Source organism: Thrips palmi, unplaced genomic scaffold, assembly GCF_012932325.1.
Source record: "Thrips palmi isolate BJ-2018 unplaced genomic scaffold, TpBJ-2018v1 HiC_scaffold_19, whole genome shotgun sequence".
Classification (NCBI taxonomy): domain Eukaryota; kingdom Metazoa; phylum Arthropoda; class Insecta; order Thysanoptera; family Thripidae; genus Thrips; species Thrips palmi.
In genome coordinates, this window is record NW_023144628.1 from 12,754,438 (window position 1) to 12,770,075 (window position 15,638).

At 43.6% G+C, this 15,638-nt stretch overlaps 1 protein-coding gene across 5 annotated transcripts in view; it reads left to right on the forward strand.

Annotated features, from left to right (window-relative positions):
* Positions 1 to 15,638, forward strand: part of LOC117646069 (cell wall protein AWA1-like) — a 33,740-nt gene that overhangs the window by 14,390 nt on the left and 3,712 nt on the right. Inside the window, exons 1-6 of one of the 5 annotated variants that reach the window (XM_034386741.1) lie at positions 1,983 to 2,121; positions 3,529 to 3,566; positions 3,660 to 3,817; positions 5,036 to 5,097; positions 6,167 to 6,344; positions 11,087 to 11,423. In XM_034386741.1, coding sequence (XP_034242632.1) covers positions 3,533 to 3,566; positions 3,660 to 3,817; positions 5,036 to 5,097; positions 6,167 to 6,344; positions 11,087 to 11,423 — 769 coding nt within the window. In that variant the 5' untranslated portion in view covers positions 1,983 to 2,121; positions 3,529 to 3,532. Of the gene's footprint in view, positions 1 to 1,982; positions 2,122 to 2,863; positions 3,033 to 3,093; positions 3,135 to 3,528; positions 3,567 to 3,659; positions 3,818 to 5,035; positions 5,098 to 6,166; positions 6,345 to 11,086; positions 11,424 to 15,638 lie in introns of those variants that run through there. The other 4 variants (XM_034386737.1, XM_034386738.1, XM_034386739.1 and 1 more) reach the window with 4 other exon arrangements.

Below are 15,638 nucleotides of genomic sequence, written 5' to 3' on the forward strand. Positions count from 1 at the left end.
CAACGGCGATTTCACTCCTCTTTGTCTTAAATGGTGCCTACCCATAGGTAAAGACTAAAGCTGTAATTGGAACATAACTTTGAAAAAAAGACACGTTTGTCCTCGAAAAAAAGTTTTGAGGCACCATGTTAAAAAGGCGTTTCAAGAGGTGCTGATCAAAAGTAGATAGCTAAAAAAATATTTTTTCTGGACCCTAAATCACCTGAGCCCAGTGGTAAAATGACCCAAAACTTAAATTGTTCACAGTTCCTCTAATAATTGCCTGACATGGCTGAAATTTTGTGGGGGTGTTTACCTATGGGTAGGCACCATTTAAGACAAAGAGGAGCGAAATCGCCGATGGTCTACTTCAAACGGTCCTGATATGCTCAAATCTTCAGTAAAAATAGTGAAATTGAGCAACTTTGAGAGCCCGTAGCATCCAAACCCGACGTCGTAGAGCCTCGTCCGAAACGGCATTCGAAAGAGCGCATTTTTTAGAGTATCTGAGACCCATTTGGGTACTTTTTTGGATCTCGGTTTGCAAGAACCCATCTGGTCCCAAACCCTCGAAAACAGCTGTTTTTGGGGTGTTTAGACCGAGGGGGTAACGACTGGTAAATTTCGTGTCAGCCGGATTACGGATTACCCCGGATTACGCCCAAATTACCTCCGGATTACAACAAAAATAATCCTGGATTACCCCGGATTACCTCCCAAGTTGCTGTCAGCCGGATTCCCGAAGTCGTTACCCCCTCGGTTTAGACCCGTACCAAAGCCACAGGGGGTGTCGGATTTCGTCCAAGTGTCTTTTCGGCAGTTCGTATGCATACAAGGAACCGATAAAACACCACAAGCGCCCGCTCCTAGGATGTCGCCGGCCAAGCGGTTTTTTTTTTGTCTGGAGCTTCTCCTTATTCCCGGCTTCCGGTTTTGTTCTTCCTCTTATGGGCGCCTTGAACTCCTAGTCCGGCAACGTGTTGTCACGCTGAAAGGAGCGTGACAAAATGTCACGTTCCTTTGAGCTTCAAGTCACACTTGTTTGAATGTGAAAAAGCTCATTAATGGCTGATTCACGTTCAAACGAATGTCACAAAATGCTCTGACGAACGTGACAGTTTGTCAAAGGTCTCAACGTGATGTCACGCTCCTGGAATGAGTGCACGCGTAATCAATCGGACTCTGAAAACATATTATTCTAGACGTCGGCTCATCAAGAACCAAGGTGGAACCAGGTCCCGCTGGCACCGGAACGTCACACCCCACCCGCTGAAGTGTTTGAATAGACTATTTCGTTGGATTCACTTCGATCCCTCGTAAAAATAAGCGCATCGGAAGTCAGGTCGCGTCGGCCAATCAGAAGCTTCCTTTCATCGATGAAAGGAAGCTTCTGATTGGCCGACGCGACCCGACTTCCAGTGTATTTCATTTTTCGCGGAATCAAAGTGGATTTAGCAAAATAGTCTGTTGAAGAATTTTTCCTGCACTCTACAAAAAATGTCCTGTCAACGCCGTTAATTTATTATTACCAATGTTTGCTGTTATGCGATTCACGGCGTTTGCTGTGAACTAGTTCACGGCGTTAACTGTGATCTCGGTTACAGTGTTCACTGTGGTTTGGCCACAATAAACGCCGTGAAGTGGAGCCTGATTTGCAGTACTTCGGTGCTCAGCGGCGTCAAACTCAGTGTTTACTGTGGACAAGATCACAGAAAACGCTGTGAATTGACCTACAGTGAAAACTGGTATTAACTTTACGGCATTGACGGGCCATTTTTGGTAGAGTGTAGCGTAACTCGTAACTTTTTCAAGTAGTAGGATACTTATGTGGGAATCTAGACCGGAAGTCAGCGACAAACGGGAGTATCAAGCGTCTCCCGGCCGGAGTGGGTAGAGTGGGGGTAACATGGGCGCGCCTCCTTCACCCCCCTCTCCTCAGATTTCGACCCCCACCACTGCTCAGCACGGCTACGCGACACCTTTTTGTTTCTCTCAGACAGTCGCTGAATTCCAGTCAAGGTTTCTTCTGACGTACCACATTATCCCCCTGTTAATGCGACATTGATCTTCCCAGTGATTCCTGGCGCTCTCTGATCATAACTGCTTAGTTCGACGGTGTCGTCGGCCCTGCGTAACTTCACGGTGAAAACTGTTCCTGTTTATTTTTCAGGAACTCCCTGGAAATCGCCTTTGTCTTAATAGGGTACTTTCGTGGATCCCTGAACCGGAAGCACACAGACGCCATGTTGGCGGAAGTAGATCCAAACTTGACGTGGGAAAGAGACGTTCGTCAAAGGTATCGGCCACACTTGAACATAAACAGTCGTTTGATACTTGTTTGCAGTGCATATGTGTTTCGCGAGCAATATTTGTACAGCTCGGCTATAGTTTTGGATCCGAAGAGAGGTTAGTTTCCGGCCAATTTGGCGTCTGCTGGTCTGCTTGCTTCCGGTTCAGGGTTCTACGAAAGTACCCTATCAAGGGTTTCGTGGTAAAACCAGGAATCGTTTTTACCGTGTCTGAGGCTGAAATATCTTCACTCAGAATCGGATGTGTAGAGTAACACTCTCGCCTCATTAGTATTGTCGCTTTCATAAGAATCTGCAGCGAGGGGACCGTCTATTAATTACGTTACGCAATTTTGGGCACTTTTTGCCCCCTCCCCCATTAAACTCAGCGTTACATTGCAACAGAACACCCCACCCCCTCTATTAGCGTAACGTTACGCAAAATTTCTTAGGGAAGCACTTAATTCTGAAATGTGTTCCCATATTTAATGTGATTATCTTAATGTTACGCTGGCTTGGATCCCCCGTCCCCTCATGCTCTGCAGTGGTACTCTGAGCAGATTCGCCACCGCCCCTCCCGTCCCCCCTCTGCGTAACTCAGTTAACGCCCGCGAAACGAATCAAGAAGTACCAGACACAGTTCCCGAAATCGTCATTTGTAGGGTTTCAATGCACTCCCAGCCTCGTACTCACTGCTTCTCTCTTCATTATAAGGATTTAAAACAGACGTAATATGTACTATGTTCTTGTCAGTCGTTCACAAATGTACTATTCTCTTTTCAAATTTATTTGCTTAAATGCCATGCACACACTCATTTTAGGCACGTGGCATAACGTTCCCGGAATGAGAGTGCATCGTTTTACATCGTTCGTATTAGGTTTTCGGTGTCGCATCATTACCTCAATAGACCATTCTAGTCGTCGCCGACTGAAGAACAAGAAGAATCACAAATCCGGAAATGGCGCCGGCAACTTAACCTCACTCACCCGTCCTAGTACACCATTGAAAAAGTTTTTCGTTTCGACACTCTTTCAAAATCAATGTAGCTTGAGTCAAATACTTTTTGGCAAAGGTAAGAAATATATTTGTCAACATTACTCCCTGAAACCAGGCTCACTACCTACTCCCGATCTACTCTATTTCCGGTTTTGTGATTCTTCTTGTTCTTCAGGCGACCACGACTAGAATAGTCTAATGACCCTGGCCTCGTGTCAATATTCTCCGTACTAACAGGTTTCTTCGTTTTCTTGCCCTTCACAGACCAATGAGGTGCGCGGAGAAGACTAGAACCCCCACAGGTATCATTGTCAAGAAAGGCTACGGAAAATGTTGGGTTGTGGGAGAATAATCACAAGTTGTTTACCGAATTTCTCCGTCACTGTTTGCCACAGTGTATCCTCGCGTCGACACCAGTGCCATGGAGTGCCAAGTTTGCTTCGAGAAGTTCAACGCAGTGGAACGTCGTCCGAAGGTTCTTCCATGCGGGCACACCTACTGCTTGCAGTGCCTGAAGGAACTGCCCCGTCAAAGATGTCCGACGGACAGGAAGGTGAGGATCGTTTATACTGTTGCGAAGCAGAGTGGACGTTACAAATCCGTTACCCTTGCAAAATGGAAAATATATGGGCACTATATGGACAAAATATATGGCCCAACATGTATTGACGTCATATGTGGAAAAGATAATTTAGCAAGATACTTTTCCGATATAAAAAATATGTGGCAAATATATAAATTTCATACATTGCTCTATATGTGGCAATATATAGTGTGAATACACCATGGAGTCTCACGACTCAGAGACGTCCTTTACTAATATAAAAGAATGTAAACTTCGCCTTGCGAGGACATCCAATTGCGGTTCTACCGTGGTCACCCAGAAGAACTTTTCGCGCTACGCCCAAAAAAGACGTTTAAAATTTCCGAACTGTTCCAGTTCACTTGTTAAACAGGATTTCTCAAAATTTCTTGGAGACTTAAACGCATGGAAAAGAACCTTTCCCCTGCTTAATATATGGCGTCAGTATATTTTACAATATAAAATCATGTTGAGAAATATAGCCGCCTTTCAACATCCAGTGCCAAGATTTTAAGAAAAGTTAGTTGAAAAGTCTGCCCTCCTCACCCTACCCCATCCCAAGACGGGGACCGTGTCAGATATTGAAAAACATATTTCGCGAAGATAATATTATATGGGGAAATACATGCAGTACACATTAACGGGCACTAATACATACCCCCATATACACTCTAAATGTCTTACGAAGAAATTTCCCATAATACGAAGAAAATGGCGCAAGCATAATACGAAGGTGTTTTTTCTTCGTATTACGAAGGTTTTTCTTTGTATCTTACAATGAAAAAGCAGAAAAGATTCGTATTACGAAGAAATATTGCTTCGTATTATGCTTGCGCCGAATCCACTGTAACATACGAATAACATAGGTCAAATTTCATTGTAAGACATTTAGAGTGTATAAACCACGTATTGCGCAAGATAAATTGCAATATATTGAGCAAGATACAATTATATTGACAATGCATGAAACATATATGGAGTCATATATTGACACACATTTTCCATATATTTTCCTTTTTGCAAGGGTAAAGCATGTCGGTGTTCTCTGTTGATCATGACTCGTTTGCTAAAGCTGAATGACAGTTACTCAAGATTCAAATATTAGCGTGATAACAATGAATCTTTCCTGGTAAGATTGAATGTGCAATTTATCCTCTCGTCTTAAGTTTCATTAAATTTTTGTTTCAGATTTTTACGGAGCTCCCTGTGAACTTAGTGGACAACTTTCAAATTTTAAATGTCTCTGAAAGGTAAGAGTAAATAAGGTTTTGACGGGTTTTGATATCCAGGTCACCTTAAGGTGGTATACAGATAGGTGAGGACAAGTGGGGAGTGGTGCTCCAAAGGCGGGAAAATCCGCAGGCAAAGCTTACTGCAGCCGCACGCACACCAGTGCACCAGATGTGCAGATGGGATGCGCAGGTAGCTACTTTGGTGTCGGTGTGAGGTGGAGGAGGAAGAGTGCTCTAACCACACTCTAAATGTCTTACGAAGAAATTTCCCATAACGAAGGAAATGGCGCAAGCATAATACGAAGGTGGTTTTTCTTCGTATTACGAAGGTTTTTCTTTGTATCTTACAATGAAAAAGCTTAAAAGATTCGTATTACGAAGGAATATTGCTTCGTATTATGCTTGCGCCGATTTCACTGTAACATACGAATAACATAGGTCAAATTTCATTGTAAGACATTTAGAGTGCAATCAGAGCGCTTGTCCTCACCTATCTGTGTACCACCTCAGGTTAAGGTCATATGGAAGATAGGTCTGCGCAACCGAGATGCATGCTGGGAGACCGGGCAGCTAATCCCTCCCGAATCCGTCGCCGGAGGTCACCTGGAAACTTCTGCTAAGTGAACAACTTTTTTTTTTTGCCGGCCTTAACTAACATTTTATCCGGGTCTGCTTTATTGATTGATAACTGTGGGAATTAGCTGGGTCACCGTTTCCTGAATGGCACATTCAACGCCACGTTTAGAATTTCTCTGACACGACAGACAACCCGCTAAATTCAGATTTGTCCGTTAGAATCTGTCATGCGAATCGTTTGCGTTCATGTTGTTGAAAACTAGGCGATGCTCGTGCACAAGGTCGCGATTTGTGCAATTTGGAGCCTTCAAACGTGCTCCAAGTGCGATTACCTGTTTGTACAGTAGTACTTAGAGCATTTGTACTCATTGAAGTAATTTTTCTTGCACCCCCAAACGGCAGGCCTTCGGGTTTTATTCGACACCTTACCTCGGCGCCGAAACTCGAAGTGAACCAGAAGGGAGCTACAATGTATGTGCCTGACAAAACGCTGTTTCTTTTTTCTCTGCAGTGTGCAACCAACACTGTGGTGCTGCTCCTGCCAGAAGGAAGCCACGAGCAAGGAGTGTCTGGACTGGCACTCCCTGTGCAGCATGAAGAAGGCGCTCACGGACAAGGCGTCTCCGCTGCTTGATTCTCTCCAGACTGCTCTGGAGGAAGCGTCACTCCGCGTGGAGGCCGCGGCCAAGGTGCGTACACTGCAAACGCAACGGCGATACTAAAGTACTTTTTTTGGCGATAAAATTGAGTATCGCCAATAAACGGCCTTACGGAAAAGTATTGCCTTCAAAACGGCGGTACAAAAAAGTATCGCCAAAATTTGGCAATACTTTTGGATATTGCCAAAACCACAGCATTAAACCAAGGTCTTCTCCCCTTGATTTGCTCGACGTTTATGCCAAAATCGTGGCAATACTCCAAAGTATCGCCAAATTTTGGCGATACTTCTGTGTATCGCCGTTTTGAAGGCAATACCTTTCCGTAAGGCCGTTTATTGGCGATACTCAATTGTATCGCCAAAAAAGGTACTAAAAGTATTGCCTTTGGGTTTACAGTGTAAGGGAGGATGGGGAACCATGACCACTGGGGTAGCATGACCACGACCACCCCCCTCGCTCTCGGGAACTAATTTGCCGAAGGCAACCGGTCGACCGGACTTTCGAGAGAATAGGATTCCATTTTCAGCCAGATCCCTACCTTCTAGCTCTAAGGGTACGACCACATCACCTCGCCAAAATTTTTGTAACAGCGTTTTGGCTAAATTGGGCATATTTCAAATCTGGGATATTTTTTCTCACCCTCGCGTTTGAGGAGATAAGTTCGATGTCTTAGGTTTTTCTCAAAATGTCGGCTCTCCGGCAAAATATCTAACATCACATTTAATTCTAAGTAGCTTTTTGCTTGCTCGGGGAGCCTTATAGTCGCAAACTGCATTGTGGGGAGCCATGACCACTTTTTAGTGGGGCAACATGACCATACATTTTTGAGTGTTTTTTCTCATTTCGAGGGGTCCTATTCAAAAGATCTTATCTGCGCGTTCCCCCCAAGACAATCTTATTTCAAACGCATGCGGATTTCACCCAGTTTGACCAGTTGCGACAAGTACGAGAGTAAGCGGAATATATGTTTACATGTACTTTTGGTTTCTTTGATCTTTCATCTCCACATTTCAGTGAATTTTATCACAAATGATATTGATTTGTAGCTGTATTAAATGATCAAACTGAGTGAAATTCGCCTGCGTTTAAGATAAGATTATGTCTTGGGGGGAACGCGCAGATAAGATCTTTTGAATAGGACCCCTCGATTTTATGGTCTAATAATGATTTATTTTCGTCGAAAATTTGCTGTTTGCATCACAAAATGTATAAGGGTTAAATAATTCCTGCAGAATAGATAGTTTTATCGTGAATCGCCAGGATGATTAAGAATAGTTCTGAAACTGAGACTTGAAATGGTAGTTTCTCTAGCACTTAATGAGCTCCAAACCGCCAACGTTGGCCGCGAAAGCGATCCGTGGCTACTTTGCACCAAGACGGCTCTGGCATTATGAGAAACAGCATTTATTTCACTTGTTTGCAGTGTAGTGACCGCGATAATTTTCTTAAACTTTAAACTTTACCAAATTGAAATCTGCATACCAATTTGGATTCGTCTTAGACAAACCTAAACTGCTAACACATATCATAGCTTTAGATGTGAAATTTGAAAGCCTCAGAGCGTTAACTGTTGTAAACAGTCCATTGTAAGGCATCTTAAAACGGTTGAAACTCAGACGGTTTATTGACTGTTTTTTAGTTAAGTTGACTGGCCTGATGGTTAGGACAGCGATATACACAATTTCAATGAGAATACAGGTAGCAAATACACTTCTTGGGCCAAAAAATTACTATGGTCATGGTGCCCCACGGGGTGGTCATGGTACCCCATATGTGGGGCGCCATGACCACTTTGCGTTTCATTTTCCAAAGTGTTCCGTGAGCCTGCCGTGCATTGCAGACAAGTTCCAATGGGTGGAAGAGGTCCTTGGAGGTTTAAAGAATCCCCTTATGCTGGAAACTTAACTTTTCGAACCACACGGTGGAGTAGAGGGAGGCACAAAAAAAGTGGTCATGGTTCCCCACCCTCCCTTGCAGTGTTCCATGACGTTCTATTCACAACTGAAATTTGAGGGGTCACCGTGAAATTAAAAGAGTTTGGCGTCTGACCAATTATTGCCGATGTACGGCCGGAAAAAGGCCACACATAAATGCATGACCCAAATAGGGTCATACGTAACGGGGCAGTAGCACTTTGTGAAGGATTTTTTATAATTATTTTGAAACTTTCTGTTTGAACCTCAATTAAAAAATGTTGGCTTGAATGCTAGACACAAATGGCGGTGACCATATTGAAGTAGAAACTTTTTGCTACAATTTTTTAAAGAATATTTTGTTTTAGCATCATATTAGGGAGGAATATTAAGCACGTAAAAAAGGTCTGCCAAATTATACATAGGCCTAGTGTCACTGCGCGCACGATTTCAGCTAAAGTTATTAACTTTTTTCAATCGTTAAAGAAAGTGCATCTGAAAGAGCATAAAATGAACCTTGGGAGTTAAAAATCGGGCGAAAAATACTGCTAGATCAGTATCAGACAAAAAAATAATTGTTGAATGGAAAATTTGTATAAAAAGAACATTTTTCAAGCACTATTTTTTGTCCGATTTTAGCCCCCAAGTTTCATATTTTAGGAAATTTTATGCTCTTTCAGATCACTTTACCGATTGCAAATAGCAGGAAAAGTAGCGATATACATCGGCAACTTTGGCCCGTCCCGTACATTAAGAAACGTACGAATTTCGCCTATGTTTGACCCTGACGGGAATTAAACCTGAGTCTGGGGTTAAAATAAATGTCGTTTTCGTCATCAGCACCCTCGAAAACATCATAAACAATGCAAAAACTCGAATAAAAAGAATGTTCAAAAAATACTCCGCTGGGATTTGAACCCGGGTCCGAAGTTTTTCGATTCGCTCGAAACTGGCACCATTGGTTTTCTCTCGTCGCCCCGATTCCAAAAATACCCCTACTTGCCCTCCTAGCTGCATCCGTTGCCGAGATCCTCCTCGACCCCATGTAGACCATGATGCACCTGCAGCAGCGCCCCCGGGGCTCGGATCGGATTTGCTGCCACCGGGCGGTTCTTAGGGTCACCCAAGGAGGCTGCATACCAAATTTGGTCAAGATCGGACCACGGGAAGTCCTCGGACGGACGGACGGACGGACGGACGAACGAACGGACGCACACTCTAAAAAAAATTGTGGTAGAAATCCTATAAAAGTATCGGACGCATTTAACCTATCCGGTATAGGAATTTTCCCACACAGGACATGGTAATTTTACCATATGTCGACATGGCAAAATTCCTATACGTGTTGTTAGGTTTCTACTATATTAGGGTGTGGGAAAAATACTACACCGTGTATGGTAAAAATCCCATACGACTTGTGGGTTTGTTTTCGTTACGTGAGGTGGTGAAATTCCTATTCAAGCACAGGTAAAGCTCATTTCGTGGATTGTTGGACATCACTCGGGAGAACATGCCATGGCACCACGTCTCTCGGGATGGCATATTAAAAATGAGGTTCTGAGGACTCCAGCAGGGAAACCTCGAAACCGAAGGACAGCTCAATCCTGTCCCATTCACTCTTAAGCGGGATAGTTCGCTTGTACTTGAAGGAGATCTGGCGTGCACCCAACCTAATGGCCGACCGCAGTCGTCAGCGAGTGGCAACATGGAAATGCGATTTTCTCTACTATAGTGTAATATTTTGTTCAAAACTGGAAGCCAACGGCTAGGGCTGGCACTTACTTAGGCAACAGATGATATAGTTGTCGAAAATTATTCACTTCAGTAACATAAATAGGAAATACTTATTGGTGAACGGGCACGGCGCTCCAAGCGCCACCTAGCGGCAGGTTTGTGAAACCTGGCGCCAGGCGGCTGACAGTGGACCCTTACCCACAGTTCACGTTTTACAAGGTAACTTAACAATAGACGATGTCAAAATGCTTTGGAGCGCTACGTTTATTTTCAGTCTCATTATAATATCACGTAAAATTTCGCAAGGATTTAAAACCATGGCTCATTTACATAAATAGTTCTCAGAGTTGCCGCGATTTTCAGAGACTAACCCATCTCAAGTTTTACTGGAGAAGTTGAAATAATCTAAAACCGTATGTGATAATGGGGCAGAACAAGAAACAAAATAACTTTAAACCGGTGTTAACGAATCGTCTTGTGCCAATTGACACACATGAGCTTTTCTTTTCTTTCCTCTGGGCAGTTTAGCCGCGTTAGTCCTTGTGCAGCCTGTTATCAAAATTGAATATCTATTTTGTTCGCCTCTCTCCTGAAAAGATTTTTCAGAAACGTTTGGGATTCTTACTAATGCGTTGTAGGAAAAGCACTATACAACGGCCTGAAGTAATAGGATTTCTACTAAAGAGTGTGGCAAAAAAACTATCACGAGTATAGGAAATCAAATTCCTATACTCGGTTCGGATTTTTACTACACCGCATTGGCAAAAGAACGAAAAGTAAAGGAATTTTCCAAATCACGTATAGGATTGTCGTTTCCCATACCGCAGTTGGTACTTTTACCATACGACGGTGTAGTACAAATGCCATTATTTTTTAGAGTGCACAGCAGGGATCATACTATATGCCCGTCCCTCCGTCATTTTTTTTACAAAAAATAAACGGGACGGGCCAAAAAGTTAAAAACTTCGGCTGAAATCGTGCGCGTATCACCATGTATAATGTTACATACCTTTTTCACGTGCTTCAAATACCCCCATAAATTGATGCTTTTACAAGATGTTTTTTAAAAAAATTGTTGTAAAAGACTCCGATCACTTTTTACAATGATGCTGTTTTATGATGCAGGTGCGTGAGCTGGTACTGCAGCACAGCTCCCGTGTTGAGCAGGCGCACGACAAGCTCCTCAAAGCTCAAGCCACGTTGCAGAGTGCCCTTAAGACTGAGCAGGGAGACCTGGCCAAGGCGGTGACTGGCGTCGAGCAGGCCCTTGCAGAATCGGCGGCAGTCAAAGCCCGACCATCTGCCAAGGACGGCGACATTGGCACCTTGAGAGTGGACTTCACGCAGAGCAACGAGGCATGGAGTGCGGGCCTCATCTTCAAGGATGCCATGGCGGACCAATTTTTTCAAGGCCTTGACATGCTGACGGAAGGTCAGCTCACCTGGCAGAAGTCTAACCCTTGTGAGTACGAACGCCTGTGAGGCCACTGTTTCTCCCCCTGCTCTCCTCTGTAACTCCGCCGAGAGGCTGGTCGTAGTGGCTAATTAGATTTAGGATGGATATCTAATTTTTGGTCTCATTTTGTAGCAAAAGTTTCCTTAAAATGCTTGTGTTTGTGTCCTAAGGGGGTAGTACACTTTCGCAAGGTTCATAAAATTGTGTTTTTCCGAAAATTATTTGCGGGTTGAGGAGGTAAGGTGGTACGTCAGAACTTACCATGGGGCCTTATTTAACTTGAATTTCGGACCGAAATCACACGTATAGAGCGCAGCTGGAGGCAGCAGTTACGACTTTACGAATTTTCGAAACCATTGCAAAAATAACACGGTTTGCGTGATATGACCGCAATTTCCGTCCGATTGGAACGAGATTTCGCACAGACGACCTTGAGACCCGTCATTCTGGTGTGAACTATAGGACAACTGCGATTAATTATGTTTTACTATATTTGAACTTCAGTCTTTTGGAAGAAAATGGGCTAGAAAAATGACCCGTACAGAAAAATATAGTTCGCTTTTAGTTCGTTTTCAGTTCGTTTTTAGTTCGCTACCCTATGGATTGGTTCGCTTTTAGTTCGGAAGGGGGGAACTGGTTCGCTTTTAGTGAGTGAACTCAAGGAGGGATTGGTTCGCTAATAGTTCGCTTCGGTGGGACTAGTGCGCTAAAGGTTCGTGTGCCGGAGGACTAGTACGCATCCGGTGCGCGGCAGTGCGAACTAGTTCGCTAAGGGTTCGCTAAGGAGACCCGACGCAACCTCCCTACGAACCAATCCGCCTCCTGTACGAACCCTTAGCGCACTAGTTCGCTCTGCAGCGAACCAACAGCGTACTAGTTCACTCTGCAGCGAACCGAAAACGTACTAGTCCTCTGACAAGCAACGGGTGGGGGGTGGGGGGGACCCTCCGCCGTATTGTGTTAGCTCCATAATAAAGTCGGCATTCCTTTCGGACGTCGGTGTTCAATTTTAATACGTCAAGGGGATTGCAAGTTAAGTATTAAGGGGGCAAAGATCTTCAACTTCAAGTCTCCACGGAGGAACAAATCTGAAAATTACAATTATTTTGCTTAAAGTTTTGCGCGAAGCTTTATACTGGTAGTATAATGTTTCAATAATTTTAATTTCTTGTGCGAAATAACAGAAGAAATGCGATGTAACAGTTTATGTACCGTCTCGTGCCAAATGCATAAAGCGTCAATGTGAGAAGTAAAATCCTCCTAACACATCGCTCTCAATGACGCGCACTTGTTTAATTCCTCATCTGTCTGCAGTTTTATTAACGTTTAAACGCGCTTCCAAGGGGACATCGATTTTTTTGGTGTTTTGTGCAGTGCTCAAACGTCTCGCAGATTTTCCGTAAAATTCCAATAGAGACATCGAAAACCGCATCTTTCTATCTTGATAAATGCGCCCTCCAGAGAGCACGCACTGAGATGGACCGGAGTGCCGCGCGCCGAGCTGCGCGGAGCCAGTGAAGAGGCTCGCCCGCGGGCCCTGCCCTCATGTTTCAGGTTAGCGCAGTGGTTAGCGTCGTCGACTACGAGGAGCCCAAGGAGTCCACATCACAGAAGACCAGGGATCGACTACCACCGGCAGCCAGCATCGAGGGACGCAAAAGCATACATTACACGGGGGGTCGGCCCTTTCTTTTGAGGCTCGCCGTCGAAGCGAACTGTTCGCTTACCAGTTCACAAGCGGACCGAAAGCGAACCGATCCCTTCGCGAACTAGTTCGCTTCCGGTTCGGTTTTTGGTCGTTTTTAAACTCTGAGCGAACCAATCCCCCGACGAAGCGAACTCCAAGCGAACTAATCCACGGGTAATTTAAGCGAACTAAAAGCGAACTGATAGCGAACTAAAAGCGAACTGCATTTTTCTGTACGGGGAAAAATGGGCTAGAAAAATGATGTTTTCTGAGCTTGTCATTTTGACGTAGTTATTCCTAAAACTTTCCCTAGTTCACACCAGAATGACATGTATTCAGGTGGTCCACACCAAATTTGGACCCTTTGGGTCCCACCGTTTGGTCCAAATCGCGCAAACCAACGACCTGTGAATCATTTGCAGTGGTTAAGGGGAGGTTCTGGTGAAAATCTTGCCATTTTTCGGATTGGATCCCACTTTCATAATTTGTTCGGAATATCAAATCTTTCTTGGAGGAGACTAAAATTGAAAAAATCTCCTTGCGCATACTATATTGTCGTAAAAGGTTGACCTTGACATTTTTCACTTCTTCGATTCATTTTCTAAATATTCCGGCATCCATAGCTCAAAATTTCCATTACAGTATTAATTGTAAGCTTTTTAAGATGAAAAGTCCCTAAAATTTGACTATTTTGTACAATTTTGATCAAATATAGTGAAATGCTTGGTTAGAAAGCTTGCGAATAAAAATGTATTTAAGATTTTGAGTTGTGCAGGCCGGCATCTTTTAAAAATGAATCGAAGAAGTGAAAAATGTCAAAGCCAACCTTTTACGACAAAATAGTTTGCGCAAGAAGATTTTTAAAGTTAAAGGCTAAATAGAAGAAAAAGGCTCTGCGACTGGGTTCAGGGCATAGAATGTGCCTCCCCAATTAAAAATTTTAATATTTACTTGGTAAGACATCAAATTTTTAACTAATTTTCACAGTGGGACCCATTTAGGAGAAAATAGCATTTTCACAAGAACCTCCCCTTAGGGGGATTTCGACGTACTCGCAATTCGAGGGGTCCTATTCAAAAGATCTTATCTGGGCGTTCCCCCGAAGACAATCTTATCTTAAACGCATGTGGATTTTACATAGTTTGATCATTTGGTACAGCTACTTATCAACATAATTTGAGAGTTTGATCGCGTGAATCTAAAGATGGAAGTGCAAAGAAACCAAAAGTGCATGTAGAAATGTGTTTCGCTTGTCGTCCTATTTATTCTGGTTGATCAAAATGTGCGAAATCTGCAGGCGTTCAAGATAAGATTGTCTTCGGGGGAACGCCCAGATAAGATCCTTTGAATAGGACCCCTCGAATTGCGGCTTATAACACCTCTCATAATTTGTGATTTTGATCGTTAGTTACAGTATGAAAAGATCCCGTGATCTATTGACATCCCTCATGTCATGCGTCTGCCAAAAATTTGTGGATACACAGTATTTTTTGACCTTGCGTAGTGTACGACACCCTTAAGGGGAGGTTCTGGTGAAAATCTTGCCATTTTCCAAATGGATCCCACAGTCATAATGAGTTTGGAATATAAAATTTTTCTTCGAGGAGACTAAAATTTGGCTTTTGAAGGCACATGTCAGGCTGTAAACCCAGTCGAAGAGTCTTTTTGAGCCTATTTTGGCTGTATCTTAAAAAAATCTTCTTGCGCATACTATTTTGACGTTAAAGGTTGACCTTTACATTTTTCACTAATTCGATTCAATTTCAAAAGACTCCGGCATCCATAGCTCAAAATTTCCATTACAGTATTAATTGTAAGCTTTTTAAGATGAAAAGTCCCTAAAATTTGTCTATTTTGTACATTTTTGATCAATTATGGTGAAATGCTTGGTTAGCACTAGAACTGCTGACTTTTTCGTATACCTAGAACCGCGGAAGGGGTCATTTTGACCCCCCCATTTTTTCTGCCCGTATTTTTTATATTTTGCTCATGTTATGGGCCCTTAACGATGTAAAATGATGTATCTGAGATCAACAATGATATTTTGAATTATATAGGGCCTTAAAAGGCCAAAGGTAGGCAACCCGCAAGGCACGAATAACCTGTTTTGCTCAGTTTCTACCATTTTTGGCCCGTCCCGTGTATTTTTTTGTTAAAAAAATGACGGAGGGACGGAGTGTGATCCATGCTGTGCGTCCGTCCAATCGTTCGCCCGTCTGAGGACTTCCCGTGGTCCGATCTTGACCAAATTTGATATGCAGCCTCCTTGGGTGACCCTTAAGAACCGCCCGCTGGCAGCAAATCCGATCCGAGCCCCGGGGGCGCTGCTGCAGGTGCATCATGGTCTACCTTAGGTCGAGGAGGATTTCGGCAACGGATACAGCTAGAAGAGCATGAAGGGAAATTTTTGGAATCGGGGCGACGAGACAAAACCAACGGTGCCAGTTTCAAGCGAATCGGAGAGGTTTGAACCCGGGTTCAAATCTTAGTGGGGTACATTTAGAACATTCTTTTTATTCGGGTTTTTGCATTGT